This window comes from Drosophila navojoa, chromosome 2 (assembly GCF_054131105.1).
Source record: "Drosophila navojoa isolate 15081-1374.11 chromosome 2, UAZ_NAV_1.0, whole genome shotgun sequence".
NCBI classification, from domain to species: domain Eukaryota; kingdom Metazoa; phylum Arthropoda; class Insecta; order Diptera; family Drosophilidae; genus Drosophila; species Drosophila navojoa.
In genome coordinates, this window is record NC_142890.1 from 30,559,691 (window position 1) to 30,583,962 (window position 24,272).

The window sequence follows — 24,272 nt, forward strand, 5'->3', positions numbered from 1 at the left end:
TCATATTGATACGACACACAGATTTTTCTTTGATAACGAATCAGACATACAGAGATTCAATAATAAGTGAAATAGTTCTCAAAACTAACTAAATGTTTGTATATCGTATAATTTATATATTTTCTCTCTTGTAATGTAGCCTTCGATTTGCTTCTCATTTGAAATATTAGTTCATTACCCGTAAAGCCTTAGAGTGCTATCGAGTACTGGAAATCAGTGCAGAGTATTTCAGTTACTAACCCAAATTGTTGGTATTCAAGTGTGTGGCAGTGCGTAAACGTCAGTTTTTATTTATTCATTACAATTTATTTCTTTATAAACTTTCAATGGTCTAACAACTCTTTGTAAAAAAAACACCAGCATCTACGGCCTCTGACTAGGAGAACACAAATATTCCTTATTAATGTCTCGAGATCGGCGAATTTCCACTTGAATTATATATACATATATGTAGATATATACATTTAATGTGAGACCTTCAAACCCGCTTTACAATCGCTCAGTTTATGCGCATGGCTAATGGGAGACGTCAACAATGCCTAGCTCTAAGCTGGTTCATTATTATTTCCTGAAGACTGAATGAGAAATGAGAATCTATGCGATATGCTGCCGGTCCGCCATTTAAGCCACAGCCGACAATTGACATCCGCATCGCTGGAGCAGCGCTGAGCTGAAATTGAAAACATTGCCATTGTGTTCTAATTTCGACTGGTGTCTGTTTGTTTGGGCACTTAAGCCGCAAACGGGTTGACGCCCGTGCTATAAAAGCGGGGCGTTGATTGCCAAACAGCAACAGTCGCTCACAAGTGGACAAGTCAACAAACACCAGCGAGAAGCCCAAACAAAAAACAAATCAAATCAATATGAAATTCCTCATCTGTTTGGCTCTGTGCATCGCCAGCGCTCAGGCTGGCTTACTGGCCGCACCCGTGACCAGATATGCGGCCGTAGCTCCCATCGCCACCTACTCGGCTGTGGCTCCCATTGCCACCTACTCGGCTGTGGCACCCGTTCGATTCTCCACCTATGCTGCCGTTGCCCCTCTCTACAGAGCACCTGTGACCACCTACGGCATCGCACCTGCCGCAGTCTATGCCAGTCCGCTCTGGAAAAAGTAGTCACTGCTTGATGGTAAAATATGGCCTGATCCTTGGATTACTTGAGAAATAAAATACATAAATAAAACTACCATAAATCGTGTTTTGGTCGTGGCATTCGAGCATTTGGGTTATCGTGTCTGTTCCCGCTTCTTAACTCAATTGATGCTAGCTTATTGTAGTTGAGATCTACTGAAAATATTTACGAAATGGGATATTAGCTTTCTGCTCTTCAATCGACATCAAATTTAAAATATATATTGATCGAGGTTTTTTATGGAAAGAGAATATTCCATTATTCAAGTTATTTTAGTTAGGATTTATATATACTTAAGGGCAGGATTGTAATTTATATTTATATCTGAAAATGTTATATAATATAAATGTGCTAAAATTCGGGAAGAGCTTAGGACATTGTCTAGTCGAGAATCCCTGATAGATACTTTTGCACTTATATTCTCTATGTATCTAAACGTTTCTCTTGTTGTTTCCGTTTCCGTACATAAATAAACAACCCTACACACACTCACACACGTGCCCACAGACAAACACACATACACGTGGATGCCTTAATAACTGTGTGGGATATCCCAGCCATGTTATTTCTTGCGTTTTACGTGCTCATTATCTGCGCTTCCGAATAATTAGATTCAATTACCCACTCGACTGTCTTTGCCTTGCACTGTCAGCAGAGGCAGCCACGCCTCCTCGTTCCTTGGCATTAAAATATGTTCGCCTCGTCAAAGCTTTATGCACACGTATTCGCCGTTAGTCGCTTAATGCACTAATCTATCAATTTAGCAGGCACCTCTTTAAAGAGGAGAAGACCTCAGTGAGCTCACCTGCAGAGTTTAAGGGGTATTAGCACCCATCAGCAAGTCAATTGCCTGTTAAATTTCTGAAGGATATTCATCAGGCTTTGGCAGGCTTTTAGCTATTCACGTTGCCATAGATATTCAGGCTTGGCCAGGGTCTGCTGCAGCATTTGCTTGGCCATTCGTCCGAGTACCACTTATTTATCATTTGTGCCCTCCTATTCATCTTGGCACAGCCACTTTAGCATGGGATTATGTTTAATGATGCCGAATTTGTCTGCTCGCTGGAAAAACAGCAAAACCTAAGCTGCTTAAAGACACTGCAAACTTCATTTCCACCTAATGCACCGTAGCAATTTAATAGATTCAATGTCTAATTAAATTTCAGATTAACAGAAAATAAACTTGTTTGCTTGAAGTGATTTTTGTTGTATTCTCAGACCCAATTCGAGGACTCGTCAAGATCTGTGTAACGGAAGAAGAAGCCCGACTGAAAGACGATTCGATTATATCGGTTATAGCAGAACCTAAAGGGGTAGAGACTTGAAAGTTGAAAGTTTGCTTTTCATGATCGATCATTTATTTCTCTTCAGAAAAATCAATTATTAAATAATAATAATAAACGGTGAATTTATCCTTTTTATTAAAGTCTCCCACGCTTCTGAATTTGGGATCAACTCTTCGAAATTTTGTTTCGCTTAAATATTTGTTGCAAATTTAATAAAATTATTTAATTTGAAGTTCAGGTACAAGTATAGTCCATAATCACAATTCCTAAAAAAATACATTTATTTTAATCGCCTAATTACCTTATACCTTATTGTATTATATAATAATAATAATAAATCGGAGCTTTTTCTCTTTTTCATCCCCACATCATATCCCACTAAGCATAAATAAAACAAGATTTCTGTATATATGTTTTTGGGTATTTTCGTAAAATTACGTATATTTATTTTGTATATATATTTTGGATTATTGTGTTTGAATCTGCTTCGCATTCTTAAGTAAAATTTTTATTTAAAATCACACATCAAATGAATTGCCTCTTGCTCTTAAGGATTACGTAGTACAAAGTTCTAACAAAATTAATCCTAAATATTATTTTGTATATGTGTGAGTGTGTGTGTGTTTGTATTTGTGTAATCATAGCGATGCGTGTAATATACGATCTATTTATAATATATGTATTAAACATTATGTGCAACAACTTACAAATTAATATCACTATAAATGCACAAAGATTATAAAGTTCCTTCCATTTCCTAATAGCCAGAGATAGTTAGCTGGGCTTAGACGACTCGAAGTAAAGATGGAAAAAGTGCGATAGTGTGATTAAAATTCTGTATGGAAACTGTTAGCCGTATCGATCATCTTTGATTGCAAAAATATCTCAGCATTATCAGTCATCTGTAAAAAAAAGGAAAGTCTTTAGGAGCTGTAGTTAGCCATTAAGTCACGTATGCCTACCTCCTTAAGTGTTAAGAGTTCATCCTTGTTCTCATCGCATAGGCTGAATAGCGTGGCCGCCTCCTGCAGAGCGTAGCGAGGCGTCTTTGGGTTCACATAGTTCAGCAGCTCTCCTCGATCGGCTTTGCCATCGTGATTCCTGTCGATAATGCGCTTGAACTCCTCGCGGCGCTCGACGAGGGTTTTCGATATGAGAGACTTGCGCAGCAGATCCTCGTCGTCATCCACATTCAGGTCGGAGAACTCTTCCAACGTTAGCTGATCATCGCCGTCCTGATCGAACTGCCGCAAGAGATCGTCCACCAGCTCCAGCAGATTAGACACGCTCGATTCCGGATGCCTGAAGCTCAGATACTCATCGATAGTCAGCGTGAACAGATCCGTGCGTGCTGCCTCCGACCAGCGCGCCTTGTCCCGCATCATATCCTCCCTTGCCTTGCGATTCAGCGTGGTGTGCCTGATCTCGTCATGCTCGTTGATGTCCGCCTCGGTCATACCATGCTCCCGCAGAAAGAAACGATGGTACTCCTCCCAGGTGATAAGCCCGTCCGCCGGCGCGATGTCCACGCGTCGAAACTCCCTGGCATTGTTCATAATGGCAATGTCTATGTGCTCGACAATCCGCTTATTGATGTACTGTCCCAGCTCTTGGATGGACAGACGCCCATCATGATTGCGATCCGCTCTGCAATGACAAGAATATATTTATTAGGCCCGTCAAATACATTTTCCATTTATATATATAAGATTCTAGGTCAAAATTCCTAAAACAACAAGTAATAGTGCTCTAAACTGTCGAGACTGCACAACTAAGAGATCAACTGAATCCTGCCTAATGGTCTTCAAATGACGCGTAAAAAACCAAATCTAATTATCGATTCAGTGTAGCCAGTTTAGTTACTAATAGCCCAGGTCTAGCCAGTAGATAATAAATCCATTGAAATTTAGTATGTGATGGAATTACTAGAAATTGAAGCAGACTATGCTGAAGTGCTAGAGCAGAAATAACTGCTGTCCAATAAAAACTGATAATTATTAGTTATTAATATTGACTAATAATTGTAAATTGTAAAATAAAAGAACTACAGAAGATAATTTTATTTCATTTGGAATATATGTTTAAGTAAGACTAAGCTATGATGCTCGACTCCGTAGGGGGCGTTTTTATTGGTCACTTAATGCTCGACTGAAACGGGAGCGCCCTATAAAGAGCAGCAGCTGACGGATTCCTTCAGTCAGTCACCCAGTGAGGGTGAAGTGTCTGATCATCCAGCTAAGCTCTAAAGATTTAAAGGAAATACGTAGAGATACGTAGAGATATAGAATAAAATAAGTAGAGGCAATACAAAAGTAAAACGAAAATAGAAAAAATATTTCGTCTCCAGCTTTTTTATTTTGGAAGATCGAAACATTCAGACATACGGACAGATTTAAGGCCATTGCACATAAAAACATTATTCAAATTATAATTAAAAATTGCTCATTTTTCAGAGTTTCAACTTAATGAGCATAAATGATATTCATTTAATAGTCATTGTATTTTGCTCATGTATGTGTAAAGCTTGTGTAGGGCACGGTTCATACATGACGCGTGAAATGCTGAGGACAAAGTTAGCCTCAAATGCCAGGGGAGTGAAAATAGTTAATTTGTAGTCAAATAACTCAAACATAATGAATATAATGAGTCAGATTTATGAAAACGCTTGTCGGCCACACATTAAACTGCAATTAAGCAGACCGAAAAATGTTGTGATAATTGCGTGTGTGAAACTGATAGCCCTCATTTGTGGCTTTGCATTTAAATTCCGCTTTAATGCTGTGGCAGAGCCAACGCCCCCATCCAGAGAGAATTGGTCCCGGCGACTCGACAACTCGACAACTCGACAATTCGACGATTCGGCGAGTGCCAATGAAATTGTAGCTGCAACTGACACGGCCTATTGTTATAAATTTTAATTGTTCCGCTGCTTGTGTCGGTCTGTCGTTATATCAGTCCGACTATTTGTCACTGACAATTGAGTCGCCCACACCGAGCCGAGTCGCTGTTATCAACACACACGCAGCTCGTTAATGTCCTTCGGGTGAGCATTCCAATTAGGACACTGCAGCTGGCAGCCGGCAGCATCCTGCTGCCGCACATTGATTTAGCACTGCTGCTGACCCACCGTGAAGAATGCCACAAACTAGCGCACAAGTTGCGTGCAGCCAAGCCTCGCTCGCATTCGCAAGTTCAACAGCATGGAAAAGTTATACGAGTCTAAATAGCAGTGCGAACGGCGCATGGGCCAGATAACTTTTCAAAACTTATAGCCGGGCAAAACTATATCCTTTGAACGCGAGTTGACTCTTGATACTCGCATTCGCGATTCACGAGGATAAAAGTTCATTTAATTTATGCAAAAAAAAATCCACTCTGTCTTTTATATTCTTTCATTATGGCCAATAGTCTGCTTTGCACTTCTTTACGGATATCGTTAAATATTTGTTATTAGTTGCTTTCTCCTACACTCTCTTATTAACCCTTATCTGTCATTACATCATCCCACATTCGAAGCTTAGCCGAAAAGTTTCATTTCGCCTTCAATAAATTTGTCATTTTTCTGTCATTCGTTTTTTTCTTTCTCCACCTTTAACTTTTTGATTTTGATCTCTATGGCTCCGTTCCCCACACAGCTTAACTTTAGTCTTCCATGAAATTCAGCTCTTGGCAGTTACTACTCCTATTGAGCAACTACTCAAATATATCAGATGTATCAGATATATCGCAGTATTTCTGAATTCCGTTTGCCAACACTATAGAGTTTCATTCTTTTAGTTCTCTGTCGCATTCCACTTGATTTTATTGCAAAGTACAAACGGTTTGCAAGAATTTTTTGCAGTCACAACGTTGACACAAGCCGAACACGAGCCAAAGATCCCATTTCACGAAATCTTTGCTGTCGCATAAAAAACGGTATAAAAAGGAAAACTATCCAACACTGGCAATTGGCAAAGGAAAAGCCACAGGCTTATGCAAAATGCATTTTCGCCTGGCAACTAATCCCATGTCCTGCTGTTCGTCAAAGGGCATGCTGTTTTGCAACTAAAAAGACTGTCGACTAGTCGGATACCCTTTAAGGAAATAAGCCCCTTAGCTAGACAAACAGAAAAGTGCGATTCCCGTGCGAAATGAATGCAGAATGTTAAATATTTTATCTTCTAACTTTTTAATATCAAATGTTAATCATAAATAACTTAAGTTAGAGTCTCACAACACATCTTCTCGTCGTCTTGTCCTTGTTAGCTATTTTATAACCACAGGGTATAGAAAAAAATGCAAAAATGTGAAAAACGCAGTCGAAATGAAAAACTTTTCATCCAAAGTATGCGTAGAAGAGATGCGAAAGGGCAGAAAGCAAAAAAGTTTCTTTTTTACTATGTTTTTCGGCTTGTTTGTTTTTTATTTCTGGTGAATTTGTGCACCCGGTGCCCCTTCCTCTCGCACTCCCGCTGGGCTACCGAAACTCCGAGCTGGCAAAGACCGCAACGCACACATACATTACGGAATGGAGGAGGCGTCGGAGAATGGGGGCGCAGCGAACAACAAAAGTTTTGCGGAAGGAAACTAGCTGGAAATCGCTTTAGTTGCCGGTTTATTTATTTAAGTTCTAATGCCTTAAATATATGCTAATGAAACCACTGTGCGGTGCAGCCACTGCCATCGCACTCGCTTTTCTATCGCTCTCGCATTCCAGTCCCCAAGTGCATTTCAGCACAAACTGAATAGGAATGTTTCATTCGGGTGTAACAGCTTGCATAATACTCGCTTACGGTGCGAAAGCAACTAAATTTATTTAAGTTTCTACTTCTTTCTTATGATATCGATATCCTTTATTAATATTTTTCCTATATTTTGACAATATTTCGTCGATCTAAGAAGATATAAAAGTTAGAGACTTGAAGAGAGACTTTTTATACTCATTCACGAAAGTGAAATGAGTATATTGGTTTTGTGCAATGTCCGTCTTGCTGTCCGTCCGTCTGTCCATCTGTCCGTATGAACGCAATCTTTTTCGGCGCTATTGAAGCTAGAGACTAGTGTATATCTCCGAATTATGAAGTGTTAAAAGTTTCCGGATCCGCCCACTAGGGGCGTGGCAAATCGGAAAATGCATTTTCCTATATGCCAGAAATAATGTTAGTTAAAGAGCTGGAAAGCTGAAATTTGGTATGTAGATGCATGTTGACCACCCAAGATCACCACATATGGCGGATTTCTCTCCGCCCATTGGGGGCGTGGCGAATCGGATAAATCTGTAACCCCAAAGTTGTAAATCTAGAATGCTGAAATTTTGCACGTGAGCTACTAGGGGCGTGGCAAATCGGACCTAAAGATATAGTGATTTTTCAAATTGACCCCCCACGTCCAACGAGCTATGATGGCGTGGCAAACCGCAAAAGTTCATATCTTCTAAAGTATAAGAGCTAAGCTTCAAATTGGGAAGTTACCAATAACCTCCTCTATCGATTCGCCAAATAATATTGTTACTCCTCTTTAGGGACGTGGCATGTCGAAAAACACCCTGTAATTTTTTCATTTTTTGAGCGTAAGCATCCTAATTTTGCAGCTAGATTACCGTTAGCTTGTTCTATAAGCTGAAGTTTCTACGCCCAGTAGGGGCGTGGCAAATCGAGAAAAACTTTCTACAGTATTAGAGCTAAACTTGGCTACTAATTTGCTTATAAAGTGTGAATGAGTCTTCTGCAGTTGGTAACGCCCGACTGCAACGTTCTTACTTGTTTAAAATGTGCGTATATACAAATAGCGCGGATATCGAATTTATCTCTGAAAATCGATAGCTCATTCATTTATTTCGCTATCGATTAAAAACCTTATCGACTATCAGTAATGCAATTATATATCCTACATCTTGAAAGCTAGAGTCGCCAAACATAAAATGGTAATTCAAAAGTTTTATATCAACTCTCGATTTTTATATAATTTCACTGGTAGACTGGTAGACCTTAGCACACTTGGGAGCACACGATAATATATTGCCAATTCACCCGTCTCTATATACTCTCTTCACTTTGTGAGCGAGTATCAAACAACAAACACAACGGCAAACTATATAGTCCCTGGGATTCGCATTGACACTCCCCTGGCAGCCATTTCGTGATTATTCCGCCGGTTAGTTTGAGTGCATCACGAGCCGCCCCATCCACTGGATGCTTTAATAACTGACACCTGTTTTGGGCAATTGCATTCGTGCGAACAGCCGGCAGGAGCCCCGGGCGAGGCTCATATTATTCACACATTCTCGCACCTCTGCTCGAGCCTAAGGCGCTTAAATACAAGTCACCTGAGGTGAGCTGGCACTACAACGCCACTCGCAAGTGCTTGCCTCTTTAGATTATGAAATTCAAATGCAACGTGCTGTCAATACTAAGTGAGCAGTCTGCCATTCAACTGTTTTATATGCTTGCGGATAGCTCTAAAGCTGTGTATAAATAACTAAAGTATATGAAAACCAAAAGTCGGATTATGACAATGCCAGTTATATTTATTGTGTATCTGCTACGAAGACAGCTAGTATCAAAAATGCAACTTGAGTTAATAAATAAAAATAAAATGAATTGGCCAAACTCAATGATAAAACTGTCTTCGGATTTACGATTAATGAAATATAGAAAGGATATAAAATACGCATATATTTTAAACTATGATGAATTTTCAAGTTTGAATTTGAATTTTGATACTAAAAAGGGATAAAAACAGTAAAAATAAATAAAAAATGTAAATCATTAACAAACATATTTAAACATATAAATTAAAAATCAGTAAAGAGTTGCGAAAATATTTTGAATTCGAATTAAGTTTTAAAACAAATTTCTACTAATCTTGTTTAAGCTGCATGAAAATTGCCTGAAAGAGCTTTAACAAGGACAAACGTCGACCTAAGGGCCGATGACTCAATATTTATTTGGCTGAATAAACATAATTGCTCCCAAATGTACGGCCTTAAATGAATAGCTAGAAGATGTACTAATTTCTTTGGCTGCGGAAATTCGAGTAATTAGTCTTACATATACAGATATACATACATATATACAAAGTATATGAATATATACATATATATATATATATGTATAAAGTTCAATTGATTGCAAAGTTTAAAGTGCTGTGCCGTCGAGTGGAAAAATGCTGTAAGTCGTAAAATCGAAAAATCGTAAAATCGAACGTTTGACCAACTTAAAGTAATTTGCGAATTGCTTAGATGGAGATAGCAATCAAAATCGAAACGGAATGCAAAACAAAAATGTTCAATAAGAGAGAGAAAAAGAAGAAAATAACTAAATAAAGTTTGGCAGCTGCAGAAAAATGTGAATGCAGCCGAATCTGAAATTTATTTGCTCGCAGCTTGCGAAAAAGTTTTTGCTAGCGACGTAAAGGGGGAGACTCAAATAGAAATATTTTTGCGAGCTCCGGAAATATTTGTGTGTAAACGTGTCTCTATATTCAATAAATATTCAAACCGAATTTCCCATTTTCGCCTCTGATTGCAGCTGCGCCCGCCAGCGAGGCCATCAATATGGCATTTATACTGAAAGCCCTTTGGGTCGATGTGTTCGAGCACGATGGCATTAACCTAATCAGAATTAATGATAGTTTAATCCGATTAAATGCCCCATGATACATGAAATCGGGGCGTGGAGCGCGGCCGGCACGGGGCACTTGTGTGCGTATCGTATTAATATTTGATTGGGAATTAAATATTAAACACAAATCGGGGACAAAGACACATTTAACAGGCAAGAGCACTGTAGTTATTCAGGCATCGTTCTCAGAAATTAAGACATTTTTTGAAGAGTTCGCTACGTTAAAGGATACATTTTAAAGAGACTTTTTCTGATCTAACTGTAAGTTTGACACTTCATTTAAACTGTTGTCAATACAGAGTAATGAAATATCTCATCAATTATCGCACCTTTAAGTGAAAGACCTAATTGCAATGCATATTTATTGTCAAAGCAAAACATTTAGATTTTACATGGTTAAATACATGTTTTGCCATGTGTATATTAAATTTTCTGCTCATAAGCAAAATCAAAGCAAAGGAAACACACAAATAAACCCCCAGTATCCACGACTACTAAAATATATGAAAAAAAAATGTACATATAATCAAAAGTTTTCGGCTTTATTACTCATACGCCACGTCGTCCACAGGCTGGGACTTTTTGATTTCCCAATAACCCGCAAAGGTTCTGCTTTCGTTGTAAGCGTTGAATGTTTCTATTTGAAGCGAAACCCAATTTACACAATCGATGGAAAGGTTGAATGTCAACACACTCGATATTAATAATAATCTAGTAGCATGGTTTGATTCGCAGTGCCAATGCGATGCCGTAAAACTTTCCATATATATTTTGTATTCATTTTGAATTTTGTGGTAGCAAAGTTTTAAGCTTTGTGCTCGTAAAAATTTAATCAAACCAAATTGAATTTAATATTTGATACAGCATAGAGTGTATAAGAGCTTATCAAGCATCATAGTCTGATTAAAATATCAATTATTAAATAAAGTTACATCACTTATGCAATTTTATTATCCATCTAACAAAGTTATCCCCAATATAGAGCACAAAACGAAACTTTCGATAGAAAAAAAGACAAAAGCAGATTGAATTTCTTGTTAAACTAGAAGGCATCGATTTTGTTGGGCTACCAAAAGTCTATAGACTGCCCTCGCATTCAATTCATCATAAAATACAATAGTCTGTCTATTAGTATCCTTTTCCCTCCAGGCTCCCGCACATAAAAGTTAGCTGCACGCATTTGAGCAGCTAAACCTAAGCGACGTCAATCATACGACATGTTAGCCCCATCGCCCGTTAACTGCTTTCATAATCCTTGTGGTTCATTGGCAATAAATAATGCGGAGGAGACTTTACAGGATTTATGATCGTTAAATGAAAAACTAACAAAATAGTTCAGCTGCAAGAAGCAGTAAAGTTTCAAATTTTCAAACTTATATTTTCTACGGTGTGTCGACACGTGCACAGCACAGCTTCCGTTCAAATCAATAATTATGATTGCCTTTCCTTGGCCGGCTGTCCTTAATCCGATTATCCGGCGCCCAATCAAAATCATTCAAAGTAACAAATCGCATTTGGGGTCCCCGAAGCACCTTTGCGCCAAGCTTCGAATAGAGAACATCTATCAACTGCTGTTGCTGCTGCCGCTTCTCCCTAACCCATCGCTCACTCGCCGCTGCTGCCATAAATTTCACAATTTGTCGTACACACAATTCTGGCACGCACTGTGCTGACGTCCATTCTGTGGTGTTCTTCTGCTCTTTTACCTCCCGCATTGACGCTAGCTGCTTACCGCTGTCCCCCCAACGGCGCAGCGTGAACAATAGCCGCCGGCAACAGAGGAAACAGAGGCAACAGAGGCAACAACAATGGAGCTTCCTCCAAACTAGCATCAAATTATCAGCCAAACAAGCCCCCACCCCACGCCCACGCCCACTTCTCGTCAGTGGGCAATGCGAAGGCGTAACTTACCGCTTGAAAGCTTTTGCAAGTATTTGCTTCTCGTTCACATTGCTGGCCGTTAATATAACTGTTTCGGGCTGTGGCTGCGACGTTTTGCTGCTTGCAGTGCCGGCATCTTCCCTTCCTTTCGCATCTCCTGCTCCCACTCCTGCTACTGCTACTTCTGCCTCTCCTCTATTAGCAGCTATTGGCTGCAGTTTGCGTCGCTGCTGCTCCTTCGTCTGGCCGTTGCCCAGCACTAAATTGCTCGTCGCCAGCTGCGACTGCGACTTTAGTTTTTGATTTTCTTCTTCTTGCTGCTGCTGCTGCTGTTGATGTTGCAGCGGTTGTTGCTGTTCCTGCAGTTGTTGTTGTTGTTGTTGTTGTTCGCGGCTATTAGGGCGTTCATTGAGCATTGACTTGGCCTCAGCCAGGCTCTGCTGCTGCTGCTGCTGCTGCTGCTGCTGATGCTGTTGCTGCAGCTTGTGGCTGGTGCTGTGCAATATGAGGCCAATGAAAAACATATAAAACAAAATGGCGCACAGTGTCGAGCAGCGCAGCCAGCGGAAGCTTTTGCTCAGCTTGTTAAGGAAAGTCATTTTGCGGCCGCCACCGGACGTTCGCCTCGCCCGTGGACTGCGAGTCGCCCACTCGAGTCCTGCCTCAACCGCAGCCTCAGTCTCCGCCTCACGTTGCGTGTAATTTGCAGAAATTTTTGTTGCCTGCCGCTTCCGTTGCTTATCCGGTGTAGTGTGTGTGTGTCTCTGTGTGTGTGTGTGCGTGGGCGGCCGAGGGGAGTGGCTTCAGGCACACTTCAGGCCCCTGCTGCTTGTCGCCGCGCTCGCTGATTCACAGGCGCTCGCCGTAATTGTTGTTGCAGCTGTACATTAATTGACTTTTATGTTGCACTGGCAGCGATACTGTGCCGTTGCTGTCAGCACATCGGCCACGCCCATGCGCCCAAGATGTTACAGTTGTTACTAGCCAATTTAACCTCTAACGCCACTTTGATGTCCTGTTCCTGTTCCTGTTCCCGTTTCCGTTCCCGGTCCTACTCTTAAGGCTGGTCCTATTCCTGCTTTCCGTTCTTGCTATATGCTCCATTTGCTAGACATGAGTTTTCAAGCCAATTTTACATGATTGCTACCAGATTATTTCCATGCATTTCCATTTGGCATGCCACGGCGCCTCGCCTCCAGCTGCGGTTGGAGTAAGAAATAAACAGTTAGAGCGATTTTATTATCATATTATCTCTCACTTAACTCAATTCTTTGCTAATGCGAATTGTATAACGATTGGGGAAAGGAGAAAGTAAATGCAAATTGTTGTAGATATTACTGTTCCCCGTTTAAACAGTTTTTTTTTACGATTTTTGAATTGTTTTTTTAGTTATATAGTTTTTATTCTTTAGTAAATGTATATGACACATTATATCTACCTAAGTTTCATGTTCAGAGAGTTTTCTAAGAATGAAAATACATTCTTCATTAAATATTGATATATTATTAGAATAATATCATTAATACAACTAGTGCATAAGCTCTAGACGATTTCAATACCATTGTCAATTTGAGTCCTTAAGAGATTTTAAAGGAAATTAAAGCAAAGTTTGTTGAGATGAAGTTATATATAACATCTTTAATGCGCCTTAAAGCTCTATAATCCGAATTTTTAATTACTTTCATCGATTAATTTTAATATACCTTCAAACAAGTGCTAGGAGTGCCTTAATCTTTTATGGTCACAACTTGATTTAATATAACAAAATCTGCCTGAAGCTTTTGTCGAAAATGGTTTACTGCTTAAGTCTTTGAATAAAGCAAAGTCAACCAATTTTTTGTTAAAGTATATATTTATTTCAGACACAGTTATTTGTGTAAATTTACTCATAACATATTCATACTCATTTAAAGCTTAAAATCCCATAATAATCCTGTATACATGATTTAAAATTGCATAGATAAACTATGGCTTTAAGTTTTCGGCCAATCTTTAACGTTCTGAATGTCTAAACTTGTGAGGACTTATTCGAGTCTCCATTTGGTTGAACTTGCCTAGCATTTAATCTCAAAAGTCATTCATTTATTTAACAACTTCCTATTTTTTATTGTCCATTAGAGCTTACAATTATTTTTGCCTCTTTAACCTACTAATTGGACCCGACTGCTTGGGCCATTGTGTCAGACGGCTGCCCATCCATTAGGCGACCGAGCAGCAAAAATCTTTGTAGATTTGTTTCGCCCAATGAATGAGCCAGGGGACAGTCATTAAACAGGGCCACAGTAATGACTCGCATTACGATGAGCACTAAAAATCAGTCGTAAAGCAGATAAGATGAGTCCTCCCGGTCCTTGGGGGTAGACCATAAAATAGCTGTCAATTTAATGAGGCTGCCTGGATACGTAAGTTTATTCAAGAAGGTGCTCATACCCAAGGGAAGCGTATGTTTATTATGATATATACATGATTATATAATCATACACATTATTACATATTATAAAAAATTATGTTGAGCATATGATGAATGAAATTTTAAAGCTACATATATAAATAGATCTGTAATATTTATTTATTTTATTTGCCTATTGTATATTTTATGATATTATTATTATTTCAGATTTATATTCATATTACAAAAACAAATTCTTTTATTTATCTTATCATTTTTATATGATTCAATTTAATAAAATAATAAAATTTAGTTGATTAATTTTAGATATTATTAAACTTGTTATTTCAGATTTGTAATTTTCCAACTAAAATAATATATCTAAATAATGATATCTAAAAATATATAAATGTGAGTGAACTAGTATTTACACATTTAAAAGTTGAGTTTTGTTTTATATCGCATATTTTCAAATATTTTTATTGCATTTCCCTCATAATATATTTTTCTCCGAGTGGTAAACTTAAATATTATTTCTGGCTTTGAGTGCTTCGCTATTATCCTATCTCCTCGCCCCCTTTGTCCCTGATTAACCTGTGCTGTTTTTTTGGACCGCCCTTAGCCAATAAAATGCACCCTCTGCCCTCCTTATTAACGCTCTTCAACACGACCTTAACACGTTTTGACTCAATCTTGAGTTGGCTCCGTCACTGAGAGTCATTTTATGCATTTGGAATGCGTATTTTTGTTGTATTTTATGTTGCTATCGCTTCCTATTTACAGTTATTGCTTTGTCTTTGCAGCTGTTGTTGTTGTTTGTTGCCGTTGTCGTCTTCGATGTTGTGTTGTCTCTTTTGAGTCTTTTGTTGCGCCCTGGCTTACTTTTGTTTTCGTTTCGTTTGGCTTCGCTGCTTGTCGTCGCTTTTGTTGCTGCTGTTGTCGTTTTTATTGGCTCGCCAAACCAGTTGAACATCTTTACGCACACACACACACACACACACACACACACGTGTACATACAAATGGACAGCAGCAAAGAGTCACAGCTGTTTGCCATTTGTAGCTGTTTCAGTTATTGCGTTTTTCACTGTCTTTTATTAACTGTTCCTCTTGTTTTATGTCTTTGTGAACTTTCGTAGCTTATTAGCAGACGAGCAACAGCAGCAGCAGTTGGGTGCAAAGCTGAGTGCAATGTGATGGAGGCAAAAAGTTGGCCATAAATGTTTAATAACCATTTGTGCTCAACTGCAAACACAAAGTGTTCAGCAGAAAAGAAAATATACTGAATGCTGCGCAGAGTAGAGCAGCAGCAGCGAATGCTTAATGAATTTACTTAATATCGCAAAATCTAATCCAATTAGCAAGTTTATAAGCTCTCGCCCGGCGGGCCTGCCCAACTTTTTTATCTGCTCGAGTTGCTGCTCATTAAAAGTGTCCACGGCGAAATGGAACAGTGATTCATTTCAGCTGGACGCCAGCCCCTAGCCACGCCCATTTTGTCGTCCAGATAGTGTCAATTTCAATAAAAATTGATGATGAAGCAAAGTGCATGAAGCGAACAAAAAAAAAACGAAAATGCGTTAAACTTTATTGCAAAGCCCTCGGGCGTCTAGCGAATGACAAGGGGGTGGGGCGGGGGTTCAGGAAAAGTGCCGTTGAGCAAGTGGAAAGTGGATGGGGAAGGCGGAACGCGGAGTGGTGGAGTCCAGGAAACAGGCAGCATCGATAAGCACGCAGCTGGCACAAGTTTAAAGATTTGATTTACAAAGCACTCGTTCTCGCTCTCGATTTCTCTATCTCTCTCTATCTCACTGTCTCTCACGTCTCCTCGATGGCGCTTTATGGGAGTGGACATGAATGGATAAAGTTGCTGCTAGTTAAGCCCAGCTCCATACCCGATTCATGGCGTTGATGATGAAATGTTAGCATTGCTCTTGATAAATCTATTGATGCAGCAGCCACTGAGCTAACAGGCGATGAGAATAACTACTCAGCACACAATCGATTCTAAGGATTATTGTTTTCACACTGCATGGCGAATGCTCAGTTAATTTACTCAGTAATATATGTTGGCCAGCCCCAATTCGTGTAGAGGTTCACCGGGCTGTGAATTGTTATGAAAGAACTGACAAAGTATTCTCCAAGTATCTGCTCGAGCTCGTTTCCTTGTCTATCTACGGGATTCAATCAACTCAACACGCGAGAATCCTTGATATTTTTAAAGAAGTTTAATGTAGCAAATACATATATATCTCGTTTGTTATTGGGTGATACGGATATTAGCAACACTGCCATAAACTTAGCTATTAAGAAGCTTAGTCCCACGTTGCGGCTATTTATTTATACAAAAATTTCCCAGAAGTATAACGATCTGGGAGTTCACTGTAGCATACAAGGTACAATTAGTTCCTGTATGAAAAATATAACAGCCGATTAACGATAACTCTAAACGTTTAGAATTGTCCTCGTTATTAAGTTATAAATTATAATTATAATTTACAATTTTAACTAGAATTCCCTTGCAGTTCGCCATGCAATTAGAAAAACTATCGTTATACATTGTAAGTTATGTCAGTTAAACTGTCACACGCAAAAAAAACATAAAATAGTTTCAGCCATTTATAATGGAACAAAAAGAATTAGCATGGCAGGAAAAGGCTTTTTTAAATGGCTTGATCACAAGCCACATTCGTTTTACGAAAAACGGCCTTATCTACTAGACTGAACGTGATAAACTCTGCTGGACCCTAACGTCGACAATTCCCTACTCTTGTGACTCCGTTGAAAACAAGTAAATAAACAAAAATTCAAATATCTATATATTTGACTATCATAACGAATCTATAAATCGAATAGCCTATATATCTAACTCGCATATACATATATACATGAGTCACCTTTGGCATAACTTATTCGAAGAGAACATATATTCGAGAATAATGATCAGAGTAACGCACAAATCAAAATTAGTTTACCCCTTTTATATGGCGGAGCTCGGCTGCAAATTGGAAAATCAATTTGAGCCTTTATGAAATTTGGGAATTTTAATTGAAAACGAAGTTGTGGCTAATAGAAGGATAAATAGCCAAAGGCAAAGCCGGCGCCCAGCACGCCAAAATGTAAAGTATAAAATACAAATAAAAACATGTCAAATTTAATTAAAATTGTCTAGGAAAATATGAAAATTAATTTAAATTTATATTTCACATTCCACAAGAGTTTGACATTCCAGCCACGGCCTCCCAAGGGATTGATTGCGATACGGCTTATGAGCGGAGCATGCCGATGCTGATGGGGATAATGACGACGATGATGATGATGATGATGATGATGTGCATGGGCATGACAGTGATGGCGAATATTAAAAGCATACGTTGCTGATAATTTTAATTTAACTTTTTAATTGACTTGAAGTGGCTTAAACTCAACTTTTGCAAGCGAGCCCAAACAAAAAACAAAAGCGAGAAATGTTGCCAAAATAATTTCAATTAAACAAAATTTGTTCAAGCACTTTTTCGATGCTTTGCTCTCAATTTTGTATTGAGCACTCACATACATACGCACACATATATTTATTCCGGAGAGTATGGAGCAGCAAAAATGGAAAATATAATTGAATTTTACTTGAAGCGAATATCTCTCAGCTTTTATGCATTTTGGTCGTAACCCTTTTTGCCGTTCTATAACTAACTTTTCGGTTCACTGAAAAAGTGCAAATAGCCCACCCAGCAAAGAGCTAACCAAAGCCTCATCAAAAAAGAGGGACTAGCAAATAGGTTGATTTGTTGGTTGTTTGCTTAGACAGAAAGTTCCAAAAAGCGCAATGAAAATGCAAATACGCATTGAGATGGGAGCTGTTCGATGTGAGACGGGAGATGGGGGACGGCAAACTGCGTACGCGTATGTATTGCAGCTGACCCTGACAGCGATCTGGCTGCCAGCGAGAATCAGCGGCGTATTTAAAAAATGAGGATAACAGAACAAAGCTTGTTTGTAGAGCGCAGCAGACACGACGTATGCGCAACATGACGTATACGCCGCGTAGCACGCGCCACATTGCAACTGAAGTGCTAGCCAAATTACCATGGCAGCAGCAGGTGGGTGGAGACCAGACCAAGCAGGATGCTGAATTGACATAGCACGCACACCCTCACACACCCAAAAACAAACACAAACACACTGAATCACACATATGCAGGGAAGGGAAAGCCACATGAAGCGGTGCTTAAAATAGAAGCGTGGCAAATGCACAACAAAACTTTGCGTGCACTTCAAATGCAAAGCATCATCAACACACAACACATCAACACACACATATGTACATATACACACACACGCACACACACAAGTAGAGCAACAACATGAGCATGATGAAGTGAGTTGAAAATATACCCTAGAAAACCGTTAGGATAATATTATCACGATAAGTGACGATATTGAATTTATGGAATGTCCGTCTCTCCGTATGAAAGCAATTCGTTCCCCACTATGTAAGCTAGAGTCTTGAAATTCGGGACACATGCTCGTGTATGACGTCCAATTCTAAGGAATCAAGATTTTCCTAATCCCCCTATTGGGGCGTGTCGAATCGGCAAGTTGAAAGACTAGAGAGTTGACGTACACCATGTGAATTATTGTGATTGATATATCCAGAGTCCCTGAGCAATATTAATGCTCGGACTGACAGCCCAAGACATACTATCTGCTATGAGTGACTACCCCTGTTAATTACAATAAACATACCCTGTAATTGAATCAATTTTGAGCGTAACGATAATGCTAATAATAATATTCAGCTACAAAGATATTATAATATGAAGGTAGACAATATTATTACCCTGTTTTATTTATTATTATTATTATTTTAGCTATCAATATTTACATTTATCGTATTCAATGCTTACGATCTCCGAGAACTCGTGCAATGAACCTCACAACTGTTGATGTGGCACACGGGTCGAATAGGGCATGCTCGCATGCTAAGTACTGGGTATTAATAGACACCTTCCCATTCGAGTTGCCATGTGAATGCAACTGACTGCAAGAAATTCTGTAGGTTAGACATTTACACTTCCCATCCGCCCTCTAACACGCCATGAGTCCTCCCCCCGCCTGCTGTCATGACGACGCGGCGTGGCAAAAACATCAGGTTGCCAGGCACCCGCCACGCCCCGCCCCGCCCCCAGCTAGTCGCCTGCTGCGCTGCCATTCTTTATATCATTTACACGCTGAATGTCGTGTACATTGCAGTCGACACATTTCAATGCAAGGAAGCTGGAGCAGCAGCAGCAGCAGCAGCAGCATCAGCAGGGGAAGCAACTGGGCAAGGGCAAGCGATGTTTTATGCGATGCAACATTTAGTGTCAGCCTCGAGTGCAAGATGGTGAGGCGAATTGCGAATTGAAGCGCGAATGGAAATGCGCATGTGAATTGTTATGGGACAATAATAAGAATAAAATCAAATAAAATAAAATTTAAATAATCGTTGTGTGTTCACGCAATGCGTAACTGTAAATTCAAGCAACAGAATTGAACCTCAGTCTGTCTGGCTGTCACCCTTGCCATCGCCGTAAATCAAATATAGTCTGATGTGTATTGCAGTTCAGGTTTCCACAAAGCTTTAGCCTGACAAGATTAAATGCGTCAGTATATAAATAAAACTTAAATTTGTAATAATTTAATGAGCATATTACACTCTTTGAACTTTCATAGAAATGACATATAGAGCCCCATTTAATTCATTAGTTAATAGTATAAGTAAAGCCCCTTTGCATCCGTTCGCTCTTAGTGCTGGATCAATTTGATTCATATCTTAAATAATTTCAAACACTTATATTTGAGCACGGACTGGCCCCATTCATCACGCTGCTCTAACTAAACAGCTATTTCGAATTCACCTCGGCCACCAATCCATCATCTATTCCGACATGTGGCCAGGTTGCAGCCACGACTTTTTTTGGTAATTGAAGCTTAAGAATAGTGAATTATTTAATTACTTAAGCCATTCATAGTGAAATTATGATTGATTTGATTTTACTAATTCTAAGGGATAGTAAAATATTTCATCACTGTTTTCTTTACTTCACCTTTCTTGCTAAAGTAATTAGGCTTCAGAATCTTTGCATTAATCTATGATTAATTACGATCAATATGCCGTGTTAAGCCACCGAGTGCGTGCCACGCGGCGTATGCGCAACGAGGCGATGACACAATGAGGCTTATGCTTAATATTGATCGTTGCGCAATCAGAAACACATTTTCATGCGCCTGCAGATAAAGCAATTAATTGTCGTGTGCTGCAATTAAAATACGAACAACAACCCGCTGCGGCTAGCCTGAACAGCCCCACCCCCCTCCTCCACCTGCCGCACTCTCACTCTCAGTTCCCCTCTCTTTCCTTACAACTCGCCTCTCTCTCGGTCTCCTGTGTTGCCCTTTCATCTGCAGCTGAAGCTGCGATTATGTTACTTGACCGCACACGGCTGTACTGTGGCCCACAACCTGTTTTATCTCTGTCTCTTTCTCTCTCTCACACACACACACACACACACACTCACACACATGCACAGAGAGTCTGTGCCTGTTGCTGGCAATCATGGCAATTGAATCATTTGGCTCAAACAGCGCATACATGATTTACGGCACACAAACAACAACAAACCGTGAGACTTAAAAACTCAAAACCTGGCCATGATTGTTGTTTTGCCAGTTTTTGCTTTTGTTGTTTTTGTTTTATTCGCAACAAAATAAAAATAAAATAAAAAGTGAAAGTGCACACTTGGGGCTAACACAACAAACAGCTCTTATAGCACACACGCACATTTGCATATTTGTGTTTGTTTAACTCTGTGTGTGTGTGAGTGTGTGTGAGTGTGTGTGCCGGCATTTAAACGTAACAGATACTTGAGCTCTGACAGCTACCATGCAAAATGTCAGGCCGTGCGGGCAAGTCAAGCCTCGTGTTATGCACAGCTATGCAGGCCTTCCATGAATGAATGAGTGAGTGAATACACACACCCACACACACACGCATGCACACGTTTAGATACTACGTTAGCGTGTGTGCTGCAAGCCAACAGCAACAACAATGGAGCAAGCAGAAGTGCAACAAAATGCATGAATAAACAACAACTCAATTTGAATGGGGCAACAGCAACAGCTCAACAACAAGAAATAGAAGAAGAAGACGAAGAGCGGGAGCGGGAGCGAGAGCGAGAGAGAGTGAGAGAATGAGAGGGAGAGCGAGTAAAGCTTGCAAAAGTCATAGCGGTATTTCATCAGGCTTTTTGAAGCAGTTTCGAATAAATCCGCAAAATCTACTACTACAATATATGTATATATGTATATGTGTATGCATCCTTGCAGCGAACACAAATGCAGTTTTTTTTTTCACCAATTTCAAATTAAGGCAAAACCAAAAACATTTATTTGTATAAACCAAAGCACGCCCCGAAAAAGAGTGGAAAAACATGTGCTCTACATGCGATTGCAGTTAGCAAAATTTATTTGCGTGCAGCTTAAACAATGGGTTGTAGGCTCCCAAGGGAATGTGTGCAGTTCCAAAACAGTTGGATTGTTTGTATATGTTTATGTATAACAGATAATTACATATATAATTTGCTCAAAATAAAAACAAGTCAAAAGCAGAAATATAATATTCTCTGATGCCATTTTTCATTATAAATCAAAGAATTTTAGATCTTTAACTTATATATGTATATAAAGTTCTTATTGAAATAATATACGAAAACAATTTTTTTTATTTATTTGAAAACATAGCAAAAAGTTAATCAAATTGGGACTAACAAAAAATTATGATCTAATTTTATACTTATGTATATATACTATATACCCACAGACAAATTGAAGAGAATTATTAATAATATGTATTTATAATTTGTAATTTGGCTCAACCAAAGTGGCTTATATCTTAAGCCACAGTGTCTTAGAGAAATAAATCTGATTCGGTTTTATCGTTGGGGTTCAATAGTTATTTTCAAAAAATATTTATGCTTGTATTTACCGTAAAAGTAAATATGGAAACATCACAATTATATGTAATATTCCCAACGAATTATTTGTAAAACCTATATTATAAACTGAATATTTGCATATGAATTCATTTTTAGCTCACATTTAATATGTAAATGTAATTCCCAATTTCAAAATAAGGTGGACAAGACTTCAAAACCTATTGACCCCAACCAAATCAATCCCTAGACATATGAATGAGTATTCCAATATTTTATTATTACTTGAATGTAAATGAAAGAGACATAAAAATAAATATAAGTTGTTTTTTTTTTTAGAAATTTAAAACAGGGCAAAATATAAAATTAAATAAATAAATCGATTATTTCAAAGTTGAACTAGTCTTGCCATCAAATTGCTCATAGTTGCTCAGAGATCAAAACTTCTATGATCCAGATCAAGAACAACTACCTCCAATGATGTCGAAGAGAGCGTGTTCTATTATAGGTTATGACAGTACAGACAACTTGATATCTCTCGAATGTCTGATGCATCATCTACATACATGGATACATACCTCATTACATTCAAACTATATTTCGAAGCAAAGGTATCTCTCTGTTGTTAGGCTAACTAACTCTAAACTCACATAGAAAAGAAAGACTAAATCTATTAGAAAATACATTTCAGCATAACACACTGTGCAATGGATTATATCCAGTTTGTCGTTATTTCTATTCTATTCTAGATATAAATATGCATGCTATATATAAAGTTTTCCTTTTTTATGCTCTTATCAAATTGATTCGCTGAGTTTCGCTTATTTGCAGAGCAGACAAATGCAAATGAAATTGCGAAAGCACTTTGCAAGCATAGAGAGAGACGAGTGAGGGGAGAGACGGGAAGGGCGAGAAGGAATAGCGTAGGAGTGATGAATGGCGGGACAACAAGAACAATAAGTATATAGCTAGAGTAGTTAAACAAACTCAAAATTTACAAATACAAAGACGCTTCACACGTACACACACACACCCACGGCAAAGGCAGAAAGAGTTTGAGTGAATTGGAAGTGGGTAGGGCAGAGAGGGATAGGGAAGAGGCGGCCACCTGACGGGGTTGCCCTTCGGTGGATTGCAACAGAAATGACAAACGTACTTTTGATAGACTTGTTGACGACAAGCTCTGGCACTTGGCAGCTGTCAGCTACAGCCAGAGCGAACGACGTAACTGTGTGCGTGCGTGTATGTGTGTGTGCGCGTGTGTCTGTCTGCCTGTTTGTGTGTGCGTGTTGGCGCCTGCTTGTTAGCATGGCCAAGCGACTATGTGTGAGTATGAGTGTATTTGTGTACTACATGTGCGAGTAACGGACCAGCGAACCAAGACCTAAACTGAGCCACATTTTTGTTACATTACTTTTTTTTGCATTAATATATAATGGGCGAAAATCAATACAAATGATTGCTAGCCAATGCTGCAAACATGTTTTGCGGTTCAATTTTGGTAATTGCAATTAAATGTACGTTGCAATTAAATCATTTTGTTTATTATGCCCTACCACAACACCAACTACAACAACAACAAAATCAAGCAACAACAACTATTTAAGTTACAAAAGCAACTGTAGGCTATCCGCTATTGCACTCACTGATTTGTTAGTTGGCTGGTTTGTTTTGTTTTTGTATATTTACGCGCGCGTAGGAGTGAGACGAGATGACGAATTTTTAACGTGTTTTTGTACTTGGCGACTTGCGCGTCAAATTTCGACAACACGACCAACTCGCAGTAGCGACTTTTACGTACTAACCTAACGTCTTCACTTACGTACCGCGCTTTGGCCAGCTGAAGCCGAAGTGAGTTTTAGCCGAGCCGAAGCCCGAACGCGCCGAAAGCGAAACCATAGCGTAGGGTAGATAGAGTGGAAGAAATGAACACAGCTAGCATAAGAAATAATGAAAAATAAACTTGAAATTATTATAAAAGTGTAAAAATAAAATTAAATATAATATAAAAT

General features: G+C 39.0%; 2 protein-coding genes across 2 annotated transcripts; one reads left to right on the plus strand and one right to left on the minus strand.

Annotated features, from left to right (window-relative positions):
* Positions 1-759: 759 nt before the first annotated feature.
* Positions 760-1,195, plus strand: LOC115563673 (uncharacterized). The gene has a single exon (XM_030386998.2). It carries the CDS (start codon positions 864-866, stop codon positions 1,116-1,118), a length of 255 nt encoding a protein of 84 aa, XP_030242858.1. The 5' UTR covers positions 760-863; the 3' UTR covers positions 1,119-1,195.
* A 1,624-nt stretch (positions 1,196-2,819) lies between these two features.
* myd (stromal cell derived factor mayday) lies at positions 2,820-24,079 on the minus strand. The gene is made up of 4 exons (XM_030386985.2): positions 23,907-24,079; positions 11,933-13,101; positions 3,383-4,067; positions 2,820-3,322 (listed from the first exon to the last, which is right to left on the minus strand). Exons 2-4 carry the CDS (start codon positions 12,499-12,501, stop codon positions 3,248-3,250), a joined length of 1,329 nt encoding a protein of 442 aa, XP_030242845.1. The 5' UTR covers positions 12,502-13,101; positions 23,907-24,079; the 3' UTR covers positions 2,820-3,247.
* Between the last annotated feature and the right edge of the window lie 193 nt (positions 24,080-24,272).

What these genes read in the sequence shown, in the direction of transcription:
- LOC115563673 (XM_030386998.2), top strand. Translation starts at nt 864, where the DNA reads ATGAAATTCCTCATCTGTTTGGCTCTGTGCATCGCCAGCGCTCAGGCT.
- myd (XM_030386985.2), bottom strand. Translation starts at nt 12,501, where the DNA reads ATGACTTTCCTTAACAAGCTGAGCAAAAGCTTCCGCTGGCTGCGCTGC. An exon ending in CTTGCAAAAGCTTTCAAGCG is followed by an intron (nt 4,068 to 11,932) that starts GTAAGTTACGCC and finishes TTGTCATTGCAG; the next exon opens with AGCGGATCGCAATCATGATG. An exon ending in AACTCTTAACACTTAAGGAG is followed by an intron (nt 3,323 to 3,382) that starts GTAGGCATACGT and finishes TTTTTTTTACAG; the next exon opens with ATGACTGATAATGCTGAGAT.